The sequence below is a fragment of the Anser cygnoides genome, chromosome 3 (genome assembly GCF_040182565.1).
Source record: "Anser cygnoides isolate HZ-2024a breed goose chromosome 3, Taihu_goose_T2T_genome, whole genome shotgun sequence".
NCBI classification, from domain to species: domain Eukaryota; kingdom Metazoa; phylum Chordata; class Aves; order Anseriformes; family Anatidae; genus Anser; species Anser cygnoides.
Genome location: NC_089875.1, coordinates 103,007,080 through 103,032,606, shown reverse-complemented (window position 1 = coordinate 103,032,606; position 25,527 = coordinate 103,007,080). Strand labels below are relative to the sequence as shown.

Below are 25,527 nucleotides of genomic sequence, written 5' to 3'. Positions count from 1 at the left end.
ATAGCATGCAAGCGCTCTCTGAAACAACTCAAACAAGGGCAGCAAAGCCATAAATATTTCTCCTTAAAATAGGTGGTTTATCTCATTATGCGTCTATGTGGCTGTTATGGAAATGAAGCTCTCAAGCAAGGAGAGCGGTTGGTAATTAGCACGAATCGGTTGGTAATTAGCACGAATCGACAATTATTGCCATTAGGTCAGCCCATTTTGGATGCTGAGAGTATGTTGTCAACAGCCCAAGGCAGCTGGCCTCAGGGCAGAGCAAAGGGCTCCAACTCCACCTATACAGTGCCAGAGACCATTTTATTTGACAATATAGGTGGTAGAATTTGATTGCCCAGATCTAGTCTCTGAAACTCATATGGATATGACCTAAGCTGCCAGTAATGAAGGATTAATGAAATCTTGCCTAGAAAAGAGAGAGAGAAAAAAAAAAAAAAAGAAAAAAAAAAGGTCATGAAAAGCTTGTAAACAACAATTTTTTTGTCAGCTGATTTTGTACATCTGCTGATTTTATTCCAGCGTATTTTCTTTGGATGTTTTCCCTACTTTACCCTTCTTCCTGTGTGGGTTTTCCAATCTAAACACACTCTGGAAATTGTTAGCTGTTGCCCCTGGATCTGGTAGTTCTTAGGTTAGGCTGAAAGGAAGGTTATTAGTCTTAGATACGCTATACAAACATCCAGCTGCAATAGAGCAGCACATAAAAAGGCAGATGGATAGGCCCATGTTTCAATGTTCCTGTACTATGAGTAGAAGAGCTGTAAATAGAATCATAGAAGCATGTGATTTTTAATGTAGTGTTATAATGTTAGATAATTTTAAAATGGAAAACAAAGTAGTGATCAAAATAAATGAAATTTTTATGTGTTGCTTATCAGAGTAAAATCATGACAGGAGCAGTGGTAATTATTGTAGCTGTTTGGGAACGTGTGCATATCTGTATTCTCTCTTCCCTTCCTTTTTTTCCAATTTAATTTTCTGTGTTTTATATGTTTTCATGAAATCTCTTCAAATTTTTGTGATTTATATATTCTAAAAGGAAAAAATAAGTCTATAAGTATTTTCCTCTCATAACACATACCTTTTAACCCCTTAAATTCTTGCATTAATGCTTTAAGAACAGAAGTTTATTTTATACATCTGAAATGATGTCGTGCCTAGACCCTGTCTTGCAGAAGTATCTTTTTGTGTGTGGTCATTTTTGCAATAACGCATGAATTCCTCTTCCTGTAGTCCCTAATGTCAGCCGAAATGGAGATCCTTTTGTACAAACATCAATTGTGGAAGCAATTGCAACTGTTGACAGAGCTATAAATTCAACACGTACACATCTTTTTGACAGGTATCCCCTTCTTTTTTAACTGAGAAGTCAAAATTAATATATATAGTAGAAATAATGAAACATTTAGTAAGCAAGAAGCCATTTTATTATTTAAATGGCAATGTTAACACATCTGGTTAGTTCTGGGAATAGTAGTCATTTAGCATGGAAAGATTCCTATTACTTATAGGAAACACTAAGTTGCAGAGAACAAATTTTTTATCTGTTGAGATCTCTGTTCACTAAAGTAGTTTTTCCAGGGAGACAGTGCGTTATAAAAGTCTAGTAAATGTTTACTTCCATATTCTTTTATTAAACATATATGTTTATTTTTGTTTGCCTTCCATTTTGAGATGAGTGACCAAGGTATGTTCTAATCATGTTGAACTTTTACAGTATGCAGTGTTATGTTGCAACTCCTGTGTGCACTTACTGGTTGTTTTTTTTTTCCAAATTATCTATTAGTCGTCCTCGTTCTCCAAATGATTTGCTAGCCTTATTTCGATACCCAAGGGATCCATACACTGTTGAGCAAGCAAGAGCTGGGGAAATATTTGAAAGGACATTACAGCTTATTCAAGATCACGTACAGGATGGTCTAATGGTTGACCTGAATGGAACAAGTCAGTATTCTTTCCTTATTTTTCAGTGATGAAGTTTCTTAAGTCATTAATACTTCAAAAGAGATTGTCAGAATCTGGGTCCCAATTGTGGAACCCTTACACTGAAATCAGTGGAGTATGATTTCACAAAACTTTACGAGAAATATGTTTATGTTATTCAGTCCTTGGTTTGCACACTGCTACATTATGGTCAAGCTTGATTTGATTGAGCTCTCCTAGTAGAGTGCTTCTACTTTTCATCACGTTGACATGTTAGGGAAAAAGTCATGTTCAGATTCTTCTCCTGATCATATTTGGTATAATGGATTTGTCTAATGCATCCTGTTTGTTAACTGTGTGTTAATTCATTAGGATCATTATTTCATTGCAAACCTTCTCTGTTATGTATTAAGAATCAGTACTTTATTGCTATTTCTTTAAATAAAATTTGGTATCATCATGCAGAAAAAAAAAGACAATAAGAAGGATTTATGTTCTTTGTGAAACAATGTTTCCACAAGTGCCCCAGTAGTATTCAAAGAATTATTTGCTACTCATTCTTTAAGTACTGTATCAAATTAAGCTAATTGTTTGCTTTAACTCTGATCTCATGTATTGAAAAACACATTTTTTTTGCTGGTTTTTAAAAACAGTGGAAGAATGCGGTATTTAGTATTTCTGCCTTTTAGGTATTGAACTCCCAAGTACAAATTCATGAAGTCCAGATGGAGCATATACAACTAGTGTGTGTAGATATGTGTGTGGAAATGCTTGAAACATAGGACTGAAGCATTTGGAAATAATGATGGAGTTTTAGGAGAGCTTTTGAGACTTGAAACATAGCCAAAAGTGACACTGAAAATCTAGAGGAAATATTTTTTTCTTATTATATTTCTTTTGATGTTTATAATTGAGTATTTATTGTAACTTCCGAAAACTTTAACTCTGACTGACCCTGAACTAGTCAAGTATTTATAAGACCAAAGACTGCAGGCTTTGTGGAGTACTGTAACATTTGATAGTAAAAGAAGCTTGTTACTCATTATTAGAACTGAGTAAATAATTTGTGATAAAGTTAACCACAAAAACTTACACTAAATTCTTTAAAGGTTTGTGTTTTATAAGAGCATGTGATTGAATTTGCCTCTCTGATTACATGGGTGTGCAAACATATCAAATATAATACTCACACAGTGCATTGTAACAGTAAAGATATGTAAAATCTGATGTGTGAGAATAACTTGACTGCTTTTCACTAGTATTTGTAATAGAGGAAATCAATCACCTAAGGCTTAAATCACCTTAAAAATTATCATTAAAGCATGCAAATACAAGGTAATGAACACAAAATCATCCAACTTTCTGTGATACTGCGAATTCTGTTCACAACCAAAGCTTACTTCTCAGCCCTACAAAATCTATAGAAATCTGGCTTTTAGAGAAACTTGAATAATAAAATAAATCTGTTTTCATTTAAACAGCCTAATATTCAGATTTTGGTACTCATATTTGTCCTTATTTGGTTTTATTTCAAAATGCAGGGCCCAATGAAAGGTGTTATTTAGCACTTTTGCATTGGGAACAGTTGAGAAATTTGACAATTTCCTATTCAGAGACTTTTATGTAAAATCTTGGACTATTGCAAGGAAAGACGATGGAGCCAAATTTTCCTCCACAGTGCCAGACAGTATAACAAGGGAAATGGCCACAAATTGCTGCTTGGGAGGTTCAGATTGGATGGTAGGAAACGCTTTCTCACCAGGAGGCCAGTGTAGCACTGGAGCTACTTATGCAGAAAGGCTGAGTAGTCTCAGTCTTTGGAAGTTTTCAAGACAGCTAGACAAGGTACAGCTGAGCTGGTCTGTTGCTAGAGACAGCCTTGTTTTGGCAAGAGCCATTGAATCTAACCTATAGATGAGATGTCACCTCCCACTTATATTTGAACTTGAAGCAATATATATGTCATAGTCCCAAAGGTGAATGGTATGGATCCCAGAGGAAATCTGTGTCAAGTGTTATGCAAACAATAATTTTCTTTACAGTGAACTGCTGAGTAACGTGAGTGCAGATTACTCCATACCACTTGTCTAGGAGACCACTCATCTGTTTAGATAAATTGGTCATGATTTTTTTATGTGTTTTTTGTTCTTTCTTTTTTCATTTCTTGCAATTCTACAACTTTTTTTGTGATAAAGCAAAACAAAATAGCAATATACTCACTGAATTAGCAAGTCTCAAAAGAGAAAGTCTTGATATCTGTAGAAATGTTGCTGAGTTTTCAGAATGTTTTTACTGACATGGGGAAATTTTTCCGTTCTTTTCAGTATGAGGCTGTTACTTCTGAAAATATCCCTACTTTCTTTGGTGGCCAAATAAGAAGTTAGTTCTTTTTGTGAATATTTTATAAAAGTTCTGCTTGAATTGTCATTTTACAAAATCACCTCCTGACCTAATAGTAGTTGTTGCTCAAATGACCTAATGCTCTAATATATGTATGTGATTATTCTTTTTTTTCTTTTTTTTTTTTCCTGAACAGTAAGGGTATTAATCATGTGGAAAATACAGTATTATAAAGTAACTTTCCAAAGAAATGCATGATCTTTGGGGACCATGAGTCTACAAATCTTTTATTTTCTTTCTTCTTTCTTCTGGTTTCAGGTTATCACTATAATGACCTTGTATCCCCACAGTACTTGAATTTGATAGCTAATCTCTCAGGCTGTACAGCCCATCGACGAGTGAACAATTGCTCAGATATGTGCTTTCACCAGAAGTACAGGACACATGATGGAACATGCAACAACCTGCAGCATCCCATGTGGGGCGCTTCTCTGACAGCCTTTGAACGTCTGTTAAAATCAGTCTATGAAAATGGATTTAATTTGCCTCGGGGAATCGAACCCAGGAGGCTCTCTAATGGATATGCACTCCCAATGCCTCGATTGGTTTCAACTACTCTGATTGGAACTGAAACTGTAACTCCTGATGACCAGTACACTCACATGCTCATGCAGTGGGGTCAGTTTCTTGATCATGACCTTGACCTCACCGTTGCTGCCCTAAGTGAGGCCAGGTTTTCAGATGGTCAGCATTGCAGTTCAGTTTGCACAAATGATCCTCCATGCTTTTCTATTATGATTCCACCAAATGATCCCAGAGTTAGAAATGGTGCACGCTGCATGTTTTTTGTACGCTCCAGTCCAGTTTGTGGAAGTGGCATGACATCTCTCTTGATGAATTCTGTGTACCCACGAGAACAGATCAACCAGCTGACTTCATATATTGATGCATCCAACGTGTATGGCAGTTCAGACCATGAAGCACTAGAAATCAGAGACTTGGCAAGTCAAAGGGGTCTTCTGAGACAGGGCATCGTACAAAGATCTGGCAAGCCCCTTCTTCCATTTGCTACTGGCCCACCAACAGAATGTATGAGGGATGAAAATGAGAGCCCAATTCCCTGCTTCTTAGCTGGTGATCAGCGTTCTAATGAACAGCTGGGTCTTACCAGTATCCACACCTTGTGGTTTAGAGAACACAACAGAATTGCCACAGAGCTACTGAAACTCAATCCACACTGGGATGGTGACACAATATATCATGAAACACGCAAAATTGTTGGTGCAGAAATGCAACACATAACATTTAGCCACTGGCTACCTAAGATCTTTGGAGAGGTAGGCATGAAGATGCTTGGCGAATATAAAGGTTATGATCCCAGTGTTAATTCTGGCATAACTAATGAGTTTGCAACTGCCGCTTTTAGGTTTGGTCACACACTCATTAATCCTTTTCTGTATCGACTGGATGAAAATTTTGAACCTATTCCACAAGGCCATCTACCTCTTCATAAGGCATTCTTCTCTCCATTTCGGATTGTAAATGAAGGAGGCATTGATCCACTTCTAAGGGGATTGTTTGGTGTTGCTGGTAAGATGCGTGTCCCATCACAATTACTCAATACAGAGTTAACAGAAAGACTCTTCTCCATGGCACGTACTGTGGCTTTAGATCTGGCAGCTATGAATATTCAGAGAGGCAGAGATCATGGAATTCCTCCCTACCATGATTTTAGAGTTTACTGTAATCTTTCTTCAGCTCAGACTTTTGAAGATCTGAAAAATGAAATTAAGAATCCTGAAATCAGGGAGAAACTTAGCAGGTGAGCCTGAGGTGAAGAAAAACAATCCATTATCTAAGTGTGTATGTGAAATTAGTAGCTAAATGTCTTATCTGGAAGAAAATATTTGTTAAGAAAATGGTAAAGAGATTTTTTTAAGAAACTTCCAACCATATCAGGAAATAGATGTGGAAAATTCCCACATGCAGTTAATTACTCCACTTCTAGATCTCAGTGAACAATATGAAGTTGCATGCATTCATGAAAGTATTGATTTGAAACAATTGTTTTTATAACTGCTGCTAAATATGAATGTTATTTTAAGGTGAGGTCATATTTAATGCCGATCTCATGCAAAGATTTACATGCTCAGTTCCATCCATTCCATACTAAACAAGAACTAAACTAAGACAGGAATATCAATCACTCTATTTTCACTGTATTTTCATGTGTACATCCTTCATCACAAGTAATCTGGTCTTCTTTAGAAGGATCAGTGTCTGAAACTAAGCCTTCAGCTACCTTCCATCTCTTGCTTATCTACACAAAATAAAAGAGAATGAGTCTTTGGTAGCGTAAAAGGAAAAGTGTTCAGAGGGGCAGGAAAGAGAAGCTATTGAAAAGGAACGTTATTAGGAATCAAAAGAAATCTACTGGGAAAAATGAAATTGTGGAGTAGACTTACAGTCCCCCATGCTATTACTCAAGTACATGCAATGCACATTTCTGGATTTCTTGCAGTACACCATAGGTTCTTCACAAAATATGTAGCACTACCACTGTCATTTTTATTGTGTGTTATTCATATATTTTCCCCTTAGTTTTATTACTTACTGTTGTTTTGTTTTTGTAAATGAATAATATTTGATACTAAATCTTCATGTTATTCTTTTTATAGGTTGTATGGTTCCCCACTGAACATAGACCTATTTCCTGCTTTAATGGTAGAAGACTTAGTTCCAGGGAGCCGACTGGGGCCAACTTTGATGTGTCTGTTAAGCACCCAGTTCAGGCGCATTCGGGATGGAGACAGGTAAATTGAAATACCATGGAAACCAAAAATAATTTTAAATAGAGGACGCTTAATAGTAGTTGCAATGTCTTGTTTCAAGATCAAACCACATTTCTTATTTTCATTGGAAAGGTGAAGAAATGAGGTTTAAAACTTTGTTACAATCTGTGATTAATTCATTTTTTAAATCTATTACTTTTTATGATGAATGTGTCTTACTGAGCTCCAAAAAACACCATAGCCAACATATGCTGATCAAGCATGGTTCTGGAAGCTAGAAGTTCATTCATGATTTTCCTGTTACCAGTTATTCAAGTCACTTAAGTTTCTGCAAAGTGGGTGTTACTTGTCTTTTATTAGTGTTTAATTATTTTATTTGCAGAGAAATTGGGATGCTTGAGACCCTTTCATCATCTCTGCTGCTAAGCTTAGGTTGAAAAAGTACTTTTCTGTGTAGGTGACCACACCATACATTTCAATAGAAGCAGTCTGTGCACTTAAAGTGCATTAAAAGCAGACAGGTTGTCCCCAAGTACACAATTGAATAATTGTTCTTAAATTACTTTACATGCAAATTATGAACAGTTTCTCATTGTGAGTTTCTATAGTACCAGGAACAAAAACAAATGAATAAAAAAAAAATAAAAATCGTTGCTTTTGTTACAGCAGCCAGAACTCCTCTGGGTAGGTTCGGCATACACATTTGGAATTTGAAAGTCAACATTTTCCTCATTTTGACATCATTTGTGACCTACAATCCTGTTTTTTACATGGCATGATGGTTGAAAGACTAATACTGATTAGTTCTGTCCTAGTTGAAAAAGAAATAGAGGATGAATTAGGAAATTAGATGTGATTTACATTATCTAATATTATTTGCTTTATCTTAGTTATAGAATTGCTACTTAACGTAGTATAAAGGCTTTTTTTATTTCTGTAGTCAATAGCAAAAGTCTTTTTGTATGCTTTATGTTTTTTTTGTAAAAACAGCTTTCTTATATAAAATCTGTTTAAACATTAAGCTGTGAAACATAAAAATCTCGTGCCTGGAGGCAGAGAGAGTGAAAGTAGAAATATATGTAGTATGTGCTCCAGATTGCTGGTGACAAGTACCTATTTGTGTCACAACAGGATGATTTTGCTTTTTTGTGTGTCTGTGTGCATTTTTCCAGCAAAAAAATTCTCTCCCCTTCCTGAAACAATATTTAGTAACTATAGGAAAACATTTAATATTTAGGAAATGGGACTCTGCTGTCCAAAGAATACAAATATTTTGAAGCAACCTGCCAGCAAATAGTAAAATATTATTAGACATAATGAAAGCATCTCTCACTTTGAAAAACCCTCACAATGGGCAGAGGATCAAAGCTGTCAGCACCATGCAAAACAAATGTGCCTGTGCAGGGAAAAGGAGTAATGTTTGAAGTGGGCCTAATTTCATGTCAAGATGGAGATTTCTTAATCTGTTTATCTGATCCTAGTGCTTGAAATTGCATTGGCTACTATCCAACACCTTATGAAAATGATACAATAAATTTCTGTAGTAAATTTAACAATCTCAGTTATCTTAATCTTAAAATATGTGTAGATTAGCCATTCTCTTATCTTCTCAGCAATTCTATATATATATTTTATATATATATATATATTTACCCATAGGAAAGTTGTCTGGAAAAAGAAATGTATGGTAATCTAAAACTACCCTAAAAGAACCTTGAACCTGGTAGTCTAGATGATGTCTAAATCTACCCATTTTAGATGTCTGAAGGTATCCAAGACATTAAAATGGAACAAGAAAATATGTCAAAGATTTTGTTGACAAATTGGGCCCTTTCACAGTTTCAGCCCAACACAAAGTGGGATTGAAGTGACACCATGCACTTACCTTTAGGCATCTGGATCACACCTTCAGATACATTCCACTATGTGCTCATTATGGCCAAAGAACCAAGGAGCATGGGCTCAGGCTGATGCAAACCCAAAGAGTTATGTATGGCATCACCTTAAACATTGTGTGTGTTTCTGGGCTCCATAATATAAAAAAGATGTTAAGATACTTGAAAGCATCCAGATGAGGTCAACAAAACTGATAACAGGGCTGGAAGGCATGTCCTGTGAGGAGAGGCTGAGGACCCTGGGGTTGCCCAGTCTGGAGAAGAGGAGGCTGAGAGGCGGCCTCACTGCTCCCTGCAGCTCCCTGAGGAGGGGATGCACAGAGGGAGGTGCCGGTCTCTGCTCCCTGGTCACCAATGACAGGACATGAGGGAATGGCACAGAGCTGTGCCAGAGGAGGGTCAGACAGAGCGTTAGGAAAAATTTCCTTACACTGAGGGTGGTCAAACACTGGAAAAGGCTTCCTAGAGAGGTGGCTGATGCCTCAGGCCTGTCAGTGTTCAAGAGGCAATGCCCTCATTAATATGTTTTACCTTTTGGTTAGTCCTGAAGAAGTCAGACAGTGGACTAGATGATAGTTGAAGGTCCCTTCCAACTGAACTATTCTATTCTATTCTATTCTATTCTATTCTATTCTATTCTATTCTATTCTATTCTATTCTATTCTATTCTATTCTATTCTATTCTATTCTATTCTAATGTAAAGATATCTGGTAACGGGATCTATAGAATAATTAATTTAATTCTGAATACAGTATTGCAAAATCTGTGCATGTTTTGTATTTTTTTTTTTCACTAGCAAACCTGTCTTTTCTGTGAGATTACAGGTTATGGTATGAGAACCCAGGTGTGTTCACGCCTGCTCAGCTCACTCAGATCAAGCAGACATCTCTTGCCAGAGTTTTGTGTGACAATGGTGACAACATAACCCGGGTACAACATGATGTCTTTAAGGTGGCTGAATTCCCACATGGATATAGCAGCTGTGAAGATATTCCTAAGCTGGATCTCAGGATGTGGCAAGATTGCTGTGAAGGTCAGTATACAGGTGGATTTTGGTGTATTAATGTATGCTTTGTTTGGTGTTTGTTCATTTTATTTTAAGAAGATATTTGATTCATGTTCACTTTTTGTTAAGATATATTGCATGGTTACAAACTCAGATTTGGAGCACATTACTATTTAACTTCCCAAGAGAAAAAAAAAAAAAGAGTGAGGAAGATTCTTATTTACTGAAGTGTCCTCTTTAAGGAGTTATCTATTCATCTGACATTCTACCCAGGGATGGATTCTCTCTTGTTGCTGATCAGCTTTCATGCTGAACAATCTCTTTGAGATAACCTTTTTATCTCCTGTAACTGCAAAGCCTTAAAGGAAAGAAGTGTAATAATGTTCCTTGCTTGCTAATAATGAAATAAGATACGAAACAGCTACCACCACCCTTGTTTAATGAGTGATCATTCATATATTAAATTACACATGGTAATCATAGATTTGAGCAGTGCATGTTGTAGATAACTGCTTTCGCATTTTCCTCTTTTTGTGGACAAACATTCCTGCTCATTGCCATCTTCTTCAACAGTTAGGACAGTGGGAAAACATTTTCTTCAGCAATAGGCTGAGTTTTCCCCAGAAACAGAGTTTACTTAGCACTGTTGTCATGTAGCAAAAGAAATCAAGAATCCCATGCTGCTTGGTAGCCAAAATATTGGCCTCTAACCCATGTTGCATACAGATTTTCAGAATGACCTCTCTTTAAGCATCGGCACATCAGATGTCACTGCATCTTTCACACGGTTAGAAGATCCCTTCCCAAGAGAATCTTCTGCATCACACAGATTTATGGAATGATTTGCAGTAGCATCAACAACAACATTCTTCAGAGGACAACGACATCTCTCTGTTGAGCTCTCCTTGACAGTATTATCTTCTCATGATGCAACTTAATTGTTATCTTCATGGCTGAAAAAGTAGATTCAGGAATTTCATAGAATATAATTATTTAGGTTGGAAAAGACCCTTAAGATCACTGAGTCCAACCATCAACCTAACAATACCAAGTTCACTGCTAAACCACATCTCTAAATGCCACATCTTTTAAGTACCTCCAGAGGTAGCAACTCCACCACCTTAATGGGCAGCCTGTTCTGATATCTAACCACCCTTTACATGAAGAAATTCTTCCTCATATCGAATCTAAACCTCCCCTGGTACAACTTGAGGCTGTTTTCCTCATATCATTTCTCACCTGAGAAAAGACTGACGACTTTGCTGCTTCCAACTCTTTTCAGGTAGTTGTAGAGAGCTATGAGGTCTCCACACAAGATGCTTTCTTCTGGAATAAACTAAGTTCCCTGAGCCCAGTTCCCTGATCTGCTCCTCATGTCTTGTTTTTTAGTCCCTTTACCAGCTTCATTGCTCTTCTTTGAATGCATTCCAGCAATTCAATATCTTTCTTGTAGTGAGTGAACCAAAACTGAACACAGTACTCAATGTGCAGTATCACCAGTGCCATATAGAAGGGGACAGTCACATCTCTAGTCCTTCTGACCACACTATTTCTGATGCAGACCAGAATGCTCTTGGCCTTCTTGGTCCCCTGGGCACACTGCTGGCTCTTGTTCAGCCAGCTGTTGAACAGCACCCCCAGGTCCTTTTCTGTCAGGCAGTATTCCAGCTGCCACTCTTCCCCAAGCCTATACCACTGCATGGGATTGTTATGACCTGTGTGCAACACCTGTCAGGAATTTTTCCATGGAACTCTGCTCATCTAGAAATTACCATCAAACAAATTGCTAACTGTAAAAAAAAAAAAAAACAAACTTATTAAAGAGGATAATGGTATTATCTGTTGATGATTATTAGTATCTTAAAATTTACTTAGTAAAAACCTCACTTTCAATACCAGTAGTGCGTGGAAACACTGATGAGAGGTATCTGGATCTGAGACATTCTGATCTGAGATACTCATCTTTTCTTCTGGTGATTGTTTTGGATTTACTGCTGCTGAATGAGCTAGTGAAATTCAGTGAAAAGATGTGCATGGATGAAGAACCAGTGGATTGTACTTCTGAGAAAGCAGTCACACTCTTTTAGTAGTGTCTGTTTAATTCCTTTGGAAAAAATGTAATTATCCTGAGGAACAGAGCATCCATTGGTGACACATCTCAGAATTTAAGAATTTTACAGTTTAACTGTAAATTGTAAACTGATGGAGGATGTCCCTTCAACCTAGTACAGACACAGTTACTAATGAAGAATTGTTCTATTATGTCTTTACCATGACAATAAACTCAAGTGTCATTAAAAGTGTAAAACAAACAAACAAACAAAAAGAGAGATTTACTGCTCAAAGATGTTGCATAGTTTAGCTTTTAAACTGATGATTGTCCAGTACTGTTTCTTTGAATTTATTACTATTGTTTGTTTATTTAGAAGAAAAAAATATATAAACCATATTCATTTTCCACATTTAAAATACTACTCATTTTATAATTAAAATTCTTCTAGAGTTTACTGAGTTAAAAAGTAGAATACAGAATACTATATCATTGCACTTTATGTATGTTTAATAAGCGACCCATATGTTCAGCTGTTTTAGTTTGGTTAAAAAACACATCTGTTTTTGTTATCCTTCCTGTTTTGTTAAAGTCAAAATACTTTTCCACATGAAGAATAGAAGAACTTCTTAGTTACAAAAAGCTACTTCTTAGATTTCTTGAGTAAAGCCAGTGTTTGTTTCTTATAAAGCAGAACATTATTCCTTTTTATAATAACAATACCAGATTACCTTTACATTTCAGTTAACAAATCATACAACAGAATTACTAGTTTATGGTGTGGAAAAAAAACCATGAATTCCACTGAAGTACACAAGACCTTCTTCTGGTTTCCTTCACTTTCTATCTTTCTTTATATTGTTGGAAATAGATCTATATTGTTGGAGACAGAAGTTACTGAAGAATTATTGCAGCTCTTTGTTTCAGCAAAGAGCATCCAAACTTCAGATTTTCCAAAGAAGCACTTTTGGTGCTTTATTTCAGGCTTAGCGCAAAAAGGACTTTTTAAAAAAGTACTCGGTATAGTTTCTGTGATTACTGTTACTGACTTTTTATTTCCACTTTTTAATCTCTTCACTCAAAGATGAGCATATTATTCTGAACATGACAAATGTTTCTGAGATGAATTATGTGAGAATAAAAAAAGAAGGCTGGAGATTACGTGCAAACAGATAGTAGCTCAAATGGAAACATGGTTTTACTCCAAATATGTAAAGTGGAAATGTTTTCCATTGTGAGTCTTTAAAAGTTTTGCACAGCTTTTATAAATCAAAATGAAAAATATCTTTAATCTTTTGTTTTATGTCAAATAATAACCCAGTAGGAAATGATTCATTCAAGGCACAATTTATCCCCCTAAGCATAAACTGGTTTATGAAGACAATTTTCCTTAACAGTTTGTCAGTTAGCAACCAACATATCTTCTGAATCAGATAATCTTCTTTTTGGATTAATTCTGGAAAACACTGTTATAGAAATTAGGATTAAACATATTTAAATCCCACCGGTTCAGACACATACTTCCTCTGAGTCCATTTACATGTGGTCTTCCAGTGGGATAGACCTAAATTTATGGATTCTTGCATTTTAAGACCAGACCACGAATTATGTCATAGTTTATGTTTGTATTGACCACATTAATCTCTTTAATTAAGCATGGCTTTCAGAAAGGCATCAACTATTTGTTTTAACTATTGTGCTTTATTCCAAGCTACAGCTTGTCTGACTTTTACTTCTAGTATTATATCTTATTATGTTCTTATTATGCCCTTTTGTCTTCAATGAAAATACCAAGTAACACTGGGCTAGGCACTAAATGTTGTGGAAGACTTTACAAATTTCAAAATGTTAACAGCAGTCTCGGGGTGAGACTGCAAGTTCTTCTGCAACATTGAAAATTGTTTACCAAGAGATCTTCAAAATATCAAAATGCAATTCATGCCTGGGCATATTTTCTTTTCACACAGATCTTACATTTAAATGTACATTTAAAGACAGTGTCTATTAGCCTCAGAAAACTTCTAAGTATATCAGACTACTAAAACGAAGTTCCATGGTCTGAGATTTAAAGACCTTTTAAGACCATTTAAAAACCTTATTTTTTCTTTGAACTGAATTTTGTTTATTATAGTCCATTATATCTGCATAACACATTTTATTAAGAGAATCAATGTATATATATATATTAATATTTCATCCAAATCAATAAAATTATTTTTTCTGCCTATGTTGAGTAACATACAGTTCTACAGTTCTGTTCTCTGACAGTACTGCATCTTTGCTAGCAGGATTTTCATGCCAGTAGTTTCTGTAGCTAGTGAAAAGCAAGGGGAAGCAGCAGGCTGACATTTATTCCATTTAAACATTCCTGAACCCCAGAGATAAGACCCCAGTCTCTTGAAGTCTGCTGCAGGCAGTAGAGAAAGAGGTGTTTCTACAGGACAATTCAGGCTGCAATCTCCTTTTACTTTGCCTTTGTCTATGTCCATTGACTGTAAAAGAAGCATTTGTAGGAAAGCATCTTAATGTAGGTGTCTCAGTGATTTGTAACAAAACAAGGCAGACTGAGTCTCTTTATTTGTGAACTATCTTTCTCAGACACTCATACCATCACAGTCTTATGTGCAGGTCAGTTCTTGGGGTCCCTTACTTCACAAATTTCTATTTAGTCCATGTATTATCTGTCTGTCTGAATCCACCTTTTCTGACTGTTCTTTGTAGTCCAAAGATATGTGGTTTTAATCTGCATAACTTTCTAAATAGTCCTGTTTAATTTTTCTTCTGAGAAGATTGTATTTGCCTTGCCTTGTTTTTTTGTTTTGTTTTGTTTTGTTTTAAGAACCTAAGGCTCTCCTTTATTTTCCTGTTCATTTTTTGTAAAGAAAATGAATTGGACTGGTTATAGCTAATTTGGGCAAATTTTAGGTAGACTGAAAAGAAAAGCAGAACTTTAGGCTGATTTTTAGGCTGATTTTTCTCAGTTGCCAGTACCGATAAGGTGTTAATATACATATATAATACATATATATATACACACATAAACTTCTTGTTTAAGTCTTTCTGAAAGCTAAAGCATTTTATCCTGCAACTCTCAGCAATAACAATTTTCTCCCTTATTCCTCTGAAACTGAAACCAATAACTAGATTAGTTCATTTGGCAAGTTGACACTTTTAAGTCCTTAAAAAGTGCAGAAATGTCAGGTCTGGGTACAACTTCAGTTGCCCCTGAACATATGTTTCTCATATTTATCAGTGTAAGGCGCTAAAACTTTCCCAGGATTTTGGTGCTTTGATTGTAAACACCAGTTTAGGATTAGAAATAAAGAATAGGCCATTGTGCTTTTGTACCAAAGAAAAATCTAGAGAAGACCTTAGCAGCGATTAAAGAAAAGAGATTTTTTTTTTTTTTTTTCAGAAATGACTTCCAAAAGAAGCTAAAATTTCTATGGCATTCAGGAAAATTTTAAGCAACAGATTGCTTTAAGAAAAAAATTCTTCTGACCAAAACTAGTTCTTTCTCCAGTGACCCTTCAGAGTGACCCTTTTCTCATCACACTAAATATAGAAGTATCTAGGGGTAATCAAAAATGTCTTCATGGCAAGTATCTTACAGACACAGCAGTCTGTTCCCATCTGAAAGAGCTTAGTTTCTGAGTGAGCAGCAAGACGTTTATGTGAGAAGCAGCAGAACACACAAGAAGAATGAACAATATGTTGGCAGCCAATATCATGTAGTTCTTTAGTGCTGCATTTATTATAGGAGGAAGGGAATAAATTTAATCAAGGAGGGAACAAGCTGCAAGGAAGGAAAATGGAAGGAGAACTGAGTGGATAAACTGTTCAAGAATGATTTGCAGGTACTGCCTTCGAATTGAAAATTAATCAGGGCTTTTTTCGTTGGTCTTACTTTTTCCCCGTCTTCATTAATATCAAACCATGAACAAACTGTTTTTTTTTTTTTTTTTTTTTTTTTAAAGTAACAGATGATAAGTCTTACTTAAATAGAAGTCAAAAACAATAAAAATAGCCCAAGATACATATTTTCATATAAGCACAGAGCAACCAATATATTATTTGTTTAATTTACATGGGACAAGAACTTTACATTCGTTTTTCATGTTGCTCAGTTCAACAGTGTTTTGAGACTCTTTCTTGACTTGAAACTTGTGCAATGATTTTTGTTAATACTTTTAAGTATTTGGTGTAGGTACCGCTAAATTCCAAAAGAATATTTGCGAAGATTTTACTGCCTTTTTGAATAAACTTGTTCTGCTGCATGTTAAGAGAAACATCAGAGAAAATATCTTCTTCCCCTATTCAGTTGCTTTCATTGCTCATTCTGCTAATACCAGACTTAACTGGGATAATATATCCTGTTATTCAGCTTTCCATTCTGTTATGTTAGCAGACTCTTTGCTTCTAATAGTTGAACATGCTGTTGGTTTGTGCAACACCCTGGCCCATGATGACTTTTTGTTTTTAAAGCTTCTGCAAACAGAAATAAGAAAACTTCTATTTTCTAATTCTCTCCTCTCCAAAGTGCTGTTCCATTTTTTTTAATGGGAATCCTTTCAAATACTCAATGTTTTTGGAAGGCTAAATAATAACTGGAAAGACATACTTCATCCTGTGAAGTCATCCTCTTTGGATCTTAGGAGAAAATTTCTGTTATAATTGTTCTCAGGCTTGAGACTTCTACTCTACCAAATAAAGTGTTTTAGTTCTTAGTGACTGGTGATACCTTCGAATCTCTTAACTTTGTACATAGTGCAAATGTTCTCCAGGGTTTAATTAAATATTCTCTTTCAAATGCCAAATATAACAAACCTGGAATAGATGAGAAAGCAACAGGCGTTTTTTTCTATTATTGTTTTCCTCCATATGTAACTATCTCATTCCAAAAGAAGAAAATAATTAAAAGCCAAGAGAGTGGAAATTTTGGATATGAAAAGGATGGTTAAAGTAGCAGTGATATATTTGTGAAAAATAAATAAAAAATTGCTTTGTTTCATAGCAAAAAAGCTGGTCTGTGGATCATAAAATTTTCTACTTCCAGCTGACTTAAGTATTGCATCCCTCAGAGATATTCAGTTGCCTTCAAGCTGATTCCATAGGGATATACCTTTGCCAATTCAGAAGATACTGTGAAAATATATTAACTGGTGATAGTATGGCTTGTAATGTTTAATTTCTTGCTTAATTTCAGACTGTAGAACTAGAGGACAGTTTAATGCATTTTCATATCACTTTCGGGGAAGACGTTCTCTTGACTACAGCTTTCAAGAGGACAAGCCCTTGAAGAAAATGAAGATGTCCAAAACAGTAAGGTGAGAGGGTTTCTTTTGTTTTGTTTTGTCTTTAAAGTAAGAGAAAGCATTTGTTTTCAAAATGGAATGAAACTGAAGGATTTCTTTGTAAGTGCATACCGCTTTTTCTCCAGTCTCTGCTTTCTTCAGTTTATCATTGATGTATTTCATTCTGACACTTCTGCATAGCCACTAACAGTAAATCAGTTTCTTTTCAAGCTCAAAATTGTGTAAGTCTCTTTGTGTGTGACACAGTATAGTTCTTCTTCCTGTGCTTTACAGGAAAAACAGCCAGTAGTAAAGTGTAATTTGGGGGATTTGGAATCCCACAGCCCTGCTGTGCCTGCAGAAACCAAACTAAATTGCTTCCTTTTCTGCTCAGAGCTGCCAGGTCCTCCTGTAGAAGTAAGAGGAAACCAAGTGTTGATAACACTAACATAAAAATTTATTATGATAGGGGAGATTGCTTCTAGTACCTCAAAGCAGGAGTGGAGGGCGGGGTGCTGCAGAGAGACAATGCTGTTTATAGCTCTATAGTCCTCAAAATACTCTAGCAAGGAAGTAAACCACAGTGTCACAAATAATCTACACAGTGTCCCTGCAGTTTCCAAGGAACCAAAAGTTATCTTTGAATTAGTGTGATGAAATGAGTTCTGCTTGGACACTTTATAAAGAATATAAATGGAGATCCTTCACTCTCTTATTTAACTGAACATTCTTCATTGTTTCCATATATACATGTTCTTTTAGCAAATAAAATTATCTGCTTGACTGAGAAGAACATTGGTTCATATTCAGAGTCTACTCACTCAAGGCAAGGAAAGTATCTGGACAGATATTTAGAAAGTTATGTTTATTTCAGCAATTTCAAATATTCAAGTGAATGTACTGAAGATACACCAGCATTATATTTCTCCTAATTGGTAGGAAGCTGTCCTGAAGAAACAGAGCCTTTAGATGTTAAGGGTAAAAGGTTTCTAATCTTAAACAAGAAAAGGCAGTAGCTAAGTCTAAGCTTACTTAGAAACAATAGAAAAAGAAAAGAAAGGGTCATTGGAAGGAATCCTTGAATGAGGATGTTTCATGTGGTTATGCAAGTGAACAGTTAGAAGCCATTGAATTTACAAATTAAAGTAATTCATTTTTAAAAGAAATTAGTCTCATAATTATAAAGCTGCAGAAGGGTTAAATTGCATAAAAATGTAAGCAAGAAAATATAAACGTATCTGAGAAACAGCTTGTTTTTGTTAACATGCTGTTAACTTTTTCAAAAATGAAGCTTAAAGATCAACAGTCAAAATACTGATTAGGACTACAAAATTGTAAATTTACAATAATTTATTTAAACCATATATAAAGCTAGAGCAACAACATTTTTTTAACATTCTTGTCAATTCTTATGCTCATTGTATTTAAATTACATTTCTGGTGAGATCTTTTTTTCTTTTTTCCTCATTTTCAATAACATAAGCAGGTAGAGAAGATTAAACATTTAGTTACAAAATAGCAGCTGGTTTACTCGAATTTTGGCATGTTATGTTGTTTTGAGTTCTTTTTCTTTAATTTAGATGAAAAACTATGGGAAACTAAGTAGCTTGAACACCTGCCAATAAGTGCAGTTTTAATTTATACGGGAAGATAAATCATGAGTCCTAATATAAAAAAAGAGTACTTTGCCTGTTCATTCTTTGGGTATCCCTTAGCTCTGGGGAAGACATGCTAACAGAATAGGAATGCTTGTATGGACTCAGAGATCTTAATGTAATAAGTGTAATTAGTGTTTTCCTGGTTTTGAATACATTTGTTTTTTAAGTCTTGCCAAATAATATATTATATATTACAGACAGTTACTTTCATAACTGTATACATTTTTCCCATCAACAGAGTGAATCAAGTAACACAAGTTAGTGTTGTATGACACTTACCAGGAAAGTGCTAGAAAGTGCTATAGTCAGAGTACTCTAGACTTTGTCTATGATAAACAGCATTCATTTCAAACATTAATTAAATTGGACACAGGAATGTGTCTATATTTAAAAGCACTTTTTCTCATTTGTTTATGAAAACCAACTTCTTTTTTATTTTTATTTTTATTTCTTTAAATACATTGTTTGCTAATGAGTAAGTAGAGGAGAAAACTATGGATCTTAATATGAAAGATGAATTTCATGTTTTGAAGTAACACTTTTTAAAGCTCTTTCAGTTTAGTCTGCTTTCCTATTTAAGGCTCAAGAGATTCCAGGGCTATTTTCCCAATGATTTTAAGGTGATGCTCTACAGTGTCACAGATGACAACTTTGTGTTTCCCCATGCATTGTATATATACATTATTCTTCTCAGCAGAAGAAATTCACTGTCACTAGTGACCTCAACAGTAATCCATAACTCACCTGACCTGAGGCTGTCTTCAGCACTAGTGGGTCTGGTGTACTGTTTTGGCTTACTGGTGTTCAGTGTGGCCAACTGCCTACACTTGTTGGTTCCTCTGATTTAGATTTGTGCTAAGTGTTCTAAAATATCTAGACAAATAAAAATGAGCTAGGTGAATATCCTGACATGGCATCAATTTCTTGCAGTTCTATGAAACAGAGTAAATATTTTCGTAATGCCACCTCAGCATCTGATGAAAATGCAAACATGCCCATAGTGAATGACTTCAAAGAATTTGTTTTGGAAATGCAAAAAACTATTTCAAGCCTCAGAAACCAGGTAAGGTGCTATACTGAATATTTTCTAATTCTAGATTTAATTTATAATGTTCTCCTAACATCACTTGTCTTATGTTTTTAATATTTAGACATCCACTGCAGCCAAAAACCACCACATAGTATCTCAAACAAAACACAACACAGAACATGGTGTGTTATTATTCTTTATTTCTATATTCTTCTGAAATCATATCAAAATATTCTTTGATCTATTCTATAGAACTTTTTGACTTTTGAACCTGAAGCTTTCTGTAACCATTGTATTCTAAACATGAGATTAGTCTTGCTCTAAAAATTTGCCTGTGTAGTTGAAAAAAATCTTTTTTTCTTATCTGAAATGCATAGAATCTAAGTAAAACTATGATTAAAATGTGGAGTCCATAAGAAATCATATGCCAGATTGCCATGAACATAGTTAAAATATAGATCACTTACTTTTACGATGCAGCATAGCCTCCTTATTCAGAATAACTCAGACATAATGACTCAATATCAAAATAAAGCAGAACTTGGTTTCAAAAATGTATACTGTATAGGACAAATAAATCCAAAATAGGCCAAAGATTTTGCCTAGAAAATTAAGTTCCAGCTTTTCAATGTTATTTATAAATATACATTGTGTATTTATTTACATAGCAGATTGCTTCCATCTTTGATGGCATTATTTAATCATTGTTACACTCATCATCAATGAGCGCTTTGATAGTGGAAATGCTTTGGTAGGCCAAGTTAAGTCTTACTACATTTCAGTCTGTTTTTCTGTCCTTTTTGGATGTCAAAAAGACCAAGGGATTTTTAAAGATGGTTCCTTTACTGTTCCCAAGCGGCACACAACCAGCAAGCTATAACCCCTATTTTTCATCATTAAGAAAAAAAAAAAAAAACAGTCAAACTTTTTTAATTATGTTTTTTTTTAACCTCCTTTTCATTCAGACTTTTTGGAAAGTTTATATTTGCCTTAGTATATATATATGTCAGATGTAGTTTGCTTGTCTTTGTATGTTCAAGATGTATATTCCAATGGTAGGAAAGATGTATCCTTTGTTAGTTTTCCTTTGAAAGGCTGTTTACATATTCATTACACATTTCCAGGTTTTTAGCATTATGCAAACTAGATAGAAGAAAAACGTATCATGGATGGCATAGCATAAGAGAGAAGACAGAATAAGTTGCACAAATAAAAACTTTGCTTTTATTCCATTTTTTTTAATACGTATAGATAAAAAAACTTGAATCACGCCTCAGTAAAACCGATTGCACTGATGAAAAGGGTAAATCATATTCCAGCAATGAAACCTGGAAAAGGGACCCTTGTACCGTGTGTGAATGCAAAGTAAGTATGTGGAAATCCATTTTGAGATAGAAATCATATTTGATTCTGTTTCTAAATCAGTATTTTCAGTTTTGTGTTTGGTAATTACTGGGTAATAGTTTCTAATTATCTTTTAAGGATCTTCAGTTATTTGGTGCAAAAAGAGATTCTGTTCACATATCCCTGCCCATGACAATGTTTTTTAATCCACCTCTTGTTTCCCTTTATTATATTTCCATTTTTATGGATGGTACTGGCAAAATTAGCTACAAAATTAATTGGACTTCTTGAAAAAGTCTATTAAAATCCTTGAAAATCAATAAAAGCGTATCTAGCTTATTGCTAAATTTTCATTTTCTTTTATTATGGTAGCATTTTAGAAAATGTAGTCAAAGAAATATGGGGGTACTTGGCATCCCAGTTTCATGCCTGAATGTTAAATAAGATGACATACTGTTCAGGTATAATACAGAATGTATTATAAGGCATAATAAGAAGGTATAATACAAAGAGCCTTCTCAATATCAATTGATACTGAAATAAACTATGTGAATGTTTTTTTAATAACCAGAATCTTAGAGAGGATGAATGAAAACACATGGTTCAATAATGGGAAAAAGATATTTCTTGTTTGGAAAATGTATCTAAATATTGGTCTGTTTTTGTTCCTTGTTTTCCTGACACAGGTTGGTCAGATTACCTGTTTTGTGGAGTCATGCCCGCCAGCTGACTGCGAAGCTCCTGTGAAGATTAAAGGAGATTGTTGTCCAGTCTGCTTAAAAGAAAATATTAATAAAAAGAAGCCATAAGTCTTCTTTTTTTTTTAGATTTTAGGGTGCATACTCTTCAGATCGTATCAATGCCTGCTGATGGCAAAAACAGGTAACTACAGGCTTAAAACAGCAAGAAATCAAGATTACAACATTCTAATGGTGCTGTAACAGTATAACGTAATGTATCATTGTATTTTCTGCCCATGAAGGTAATCACAATGCAAAAAATAATGAAAGGGAAACTAGCAAACAGGTCAAAGTTAATTGTGTGTTAAGCTTCTCAGGTTAGACAAACTAAAAACTGGTGCTACTTTAAAAGAACACTGTCAGGTAGTTTTAGGTATCCAAAATGGCTGGGCTTCAGACTTAGGCTAAAATGAACACTTTTTTCCCCATCTGTGATTAGTAATGTTGAAAGTTCCATTTTCAGTTTCAGTCTGACTTGAAATTTAGCTCTTTATTATTACTTAGTAAATGACAGGAAAACAAAAGGTCACTCACTGTGCCCAAACGAATGCAATAGAGGACCAGTTTCTGCAAACCACATACGCATGGAAATGCTGTTGAATCACACTATCGCTTCTACGTATGGACCACCAAGAAAGTAAAGAAAAACAGTGCACCTTTCAACATCCTCTTGTTTATTCACTGAGCAAAATTATTCAATATTTTCAAACTAGAAAGGCTGGAATTACTAGAGAAACATGAGTAAATGTAATTGGAAGATAGAAAAAGCAATTGAATGTATATTGCAGGTATAATTGACAGTGTTCCTCATTTTAGGAAAACACACATGGCAGAGTAGCATTTGATCTTAACATGAACATAATCTTTTTTGTCGAAACATATGTAATTGCTTGGCAACTTATTTTTGTTTCATCTATTTTAAATCATTGTAACATGACCATCCAGTCCAGTTTTTAAGCATGCTTCTCTTAATCTCAGATCAGCTCACATATATGTATGGCTCTGTTTTGAGAATGTGAAACCACGTCACATGCCATTTTATATACAAAGATACCTACTGACTTACTGTGCATATTGTCAATAGACATATGTTCCTGATTATATTGTGGCACTGTTTGTTGGAAAAAAAAAAAAAAAGAAAAAAAAATAATCTAAATCAAACATCATGATTAATTGTGGATTGACTACTTTTTCTGACAAGGTATTTGATTTTTTTTTGTTGTTGTTCAATTTCATCTAATGCATATATATTTTTACCTCGTATTTTTATCATTCATGTTAAAAATGGTCTGCCAATGGACTTTAGTTCCCATTTAATAAATGTTTAACATAATAGAGTATATGTCTACACTAGCATTTCAAAGTTGTATACTTTTTAGAATACAAACTGCATATTTTTGACCAGGAATTATATATTATATTCAGTGAAGGACAACTATCATACCTCATTTTACAGTTTTTTTTGTTTGTTTGTTTGTTTTTTGTTTATTCAGAATTGATTCTCTCCCTAATTACTTAATATTTTAGAATTTATGGCTCTGTCCTTAATTCCCAAGTTAGGATTAACATGAACCAAGCTCTTCTTTAGTTTTTCACTGATTTCTGAATTTGTTGTTCAAATTGAGGGAGCAGAGATCTGGAATCAAAGAACTCCGCACAAAATTTAACATTCTCATCTTAAACGCTTCAGATTATGCAAACAAACTGAATACTTAATTATTGCATGGTAAATCAAATACCTGTCTAATAACTAACCTTGCACAACAAAATAAGTTCCACTATTATATTTTGGCACATAATTTCTCTGATTACTAACATTAATAATTTCAAGTTTGATAATCAGATACCATGACACACATTCAAACTTTGGTGTATCTTTAAAGCTTGCTACAGAAAATCATTTCATACTATAGTAAGAGCAATATGTACATGTGAGTGGTGTGTTAAAGATGTGTGGTAGAAGGTACACGGAACTGCAATTTATATTTTTTAGAATATTTTAATTGATTTTATATACAGTGTTTTGACTTATGTAATTTTCTATTTTAATACTATAAGAAATCGTATGTGGCGAGCATGTTTGAGTATCATATGGTTTCTAGAGGCTGTCATTCCTGTATTTCTTTGATACTCTGGTATTTTGTTGACTTTTGCTGAGAGTCCAAACCACATGTCTCGTCCTGTAAGTCCAACTCAGATGGAACTCCCATTGACCTATAGCAGGAATTCCTCAAAGAGGAAGGATTGCGGAGCTGAACCAAATATAATTTAACTGTCTAAACAGATATATAAATCAGTAATACATCCAGCTGGTTACTACTTACATTCTTTTATTCCAATTTTATATTAAATAAACTTTCTCAAAATTTCCACTTATTGGAGAAAAGAGTTTCCATTTATACATTATAAAATAGTAACATATATCTGATTGTTCATTTTCTTCAGCCTCCAGAATAAAGAGGGAGGTTTTCTTCGATGTTCACTGTTTATTCATATGGTATATAAAATGGGCTTAGGAGTCTGGATATGCTTAAATAAGTGTAATTTTGAGTTATTTTCCGCTGTCCATCTGATTATAAACCATTCAGGAAAAACAAGTCTTTATGCACAGTTTAAAGTGTAATCAGTCATGGATTGTGCTTGTTTTATTGTCATGTCGCAGAATCAGCATTAATTTTAACATTTCTGAAACAGTGGCCAATGGCTAGATGACCATTTCCTCAGTATCCACTGTGAGAATATTGCTGTAATATGTTGCAAATTTTACATATTTATTTTCTTTTTTTAATGTTACCTAAAGCAAAGTCTTTGTTGTTTTTATTTTAATCAGTAAATTTACCAAAGAACTGTTTGCACTGTATAATGAATGCTTTTCAGTTAAAATAAAATGGGCCACATTTCCAAGTAAACACGATTTCTTCTTGATAGATATATTGTTTAGATTAATTGCTGAAGATTCCAGTATGAAGATTTTATTCAAAGAACTATACCACTTCTCTTATGCAGGGTAGTCATGACTCCATTTCTGAGAACTAAAGAATGAGCTAATGAATTATGTAGATAGATTCTTTAACATTATGACATATCTATTCACTGTTCTAATCTAGGTGATGGGAAAAAATGCATGTAGGGTCACAAAAGAATATTTAAATGCACTCTTATTTCTTAGTATAAGTTTATTTGAAAATGTTCTTAGTGTTGGACATTTTTCCCAAAAAATTTGGCCGAGAGGTGAAATATCTCTTGATGGAAATGACATAATACTTGCATACAGCCTGGTCTTACACAGTTTCTTTACTTTCCTTGGCTCTTCAGATAGATCCAGTCCTGAATTGCCTTGCCATGCATTTGATTCCACATTTGTTCTTTATTGACATCATTCCACAAGTACAGGAATACAGGTTCATGGAATCCCTTGTCTGTAGTTGACTACTTCTAGACTTCTGAGACT

The 25,527-nt window shown here is 34.6% G+C and overlaps 1 protein-coding gene across 3 annotated transcripts in view; it reads left to right on the top strand.

Annotated features, from left to right (window-relative positions):
* PXDN (peroxidasin) overlaps positions 1-24,985 on the top strand; it is an 80,692-nt gene extending 55,707 nt beyond the window's left edge. For 2 of the 3 annotated variants that reach the window (XM_048078576.2, XM_048078575.2), the window contains 9 exons: positions 1,237-1,345; positions 1,790-1,947; positions 4,585-6,088; positions 6,945-7,079; positions 9,779-9,987; positions 17,217-17,337; positions 19,893-20,025; positions 21,244-21,357; positions 22,023-24,985. In XM_048078576.2, coding sequence (XP_047934533.1) covers positions 1,237-1,345; positions 1,790-1,947; positions 4,585-6,088; positions 6,945-7,079; positions 9,779-9,987; positions 17,217-17,337; positions 19,893-20,025; positions 21,244-21,357; positions 22,023-22,145 — 2,606 coding nt within the window. In that variant the 3' untranslated portion in view covers positions 22,146-24,985. Of the gene's footprint in view, positions 1-1,236; positions 1,346-1,789; positions 1,948-4,584; positions 6,089-6,944; positions 7,080-9,778; positions 9,988-17,216; positions 17,338-19,892; positions 20,026-20,113; positions 20,175-21,243; positions 21,358-22,022 lie in introns of all 3 variants that reach the window. The other variant, XR_010830587.1, reaches the window with a different exon arrangement.
* The last annotated feature ends 542 nt before the right edge of the window (positions 24,986-25,527 follow it).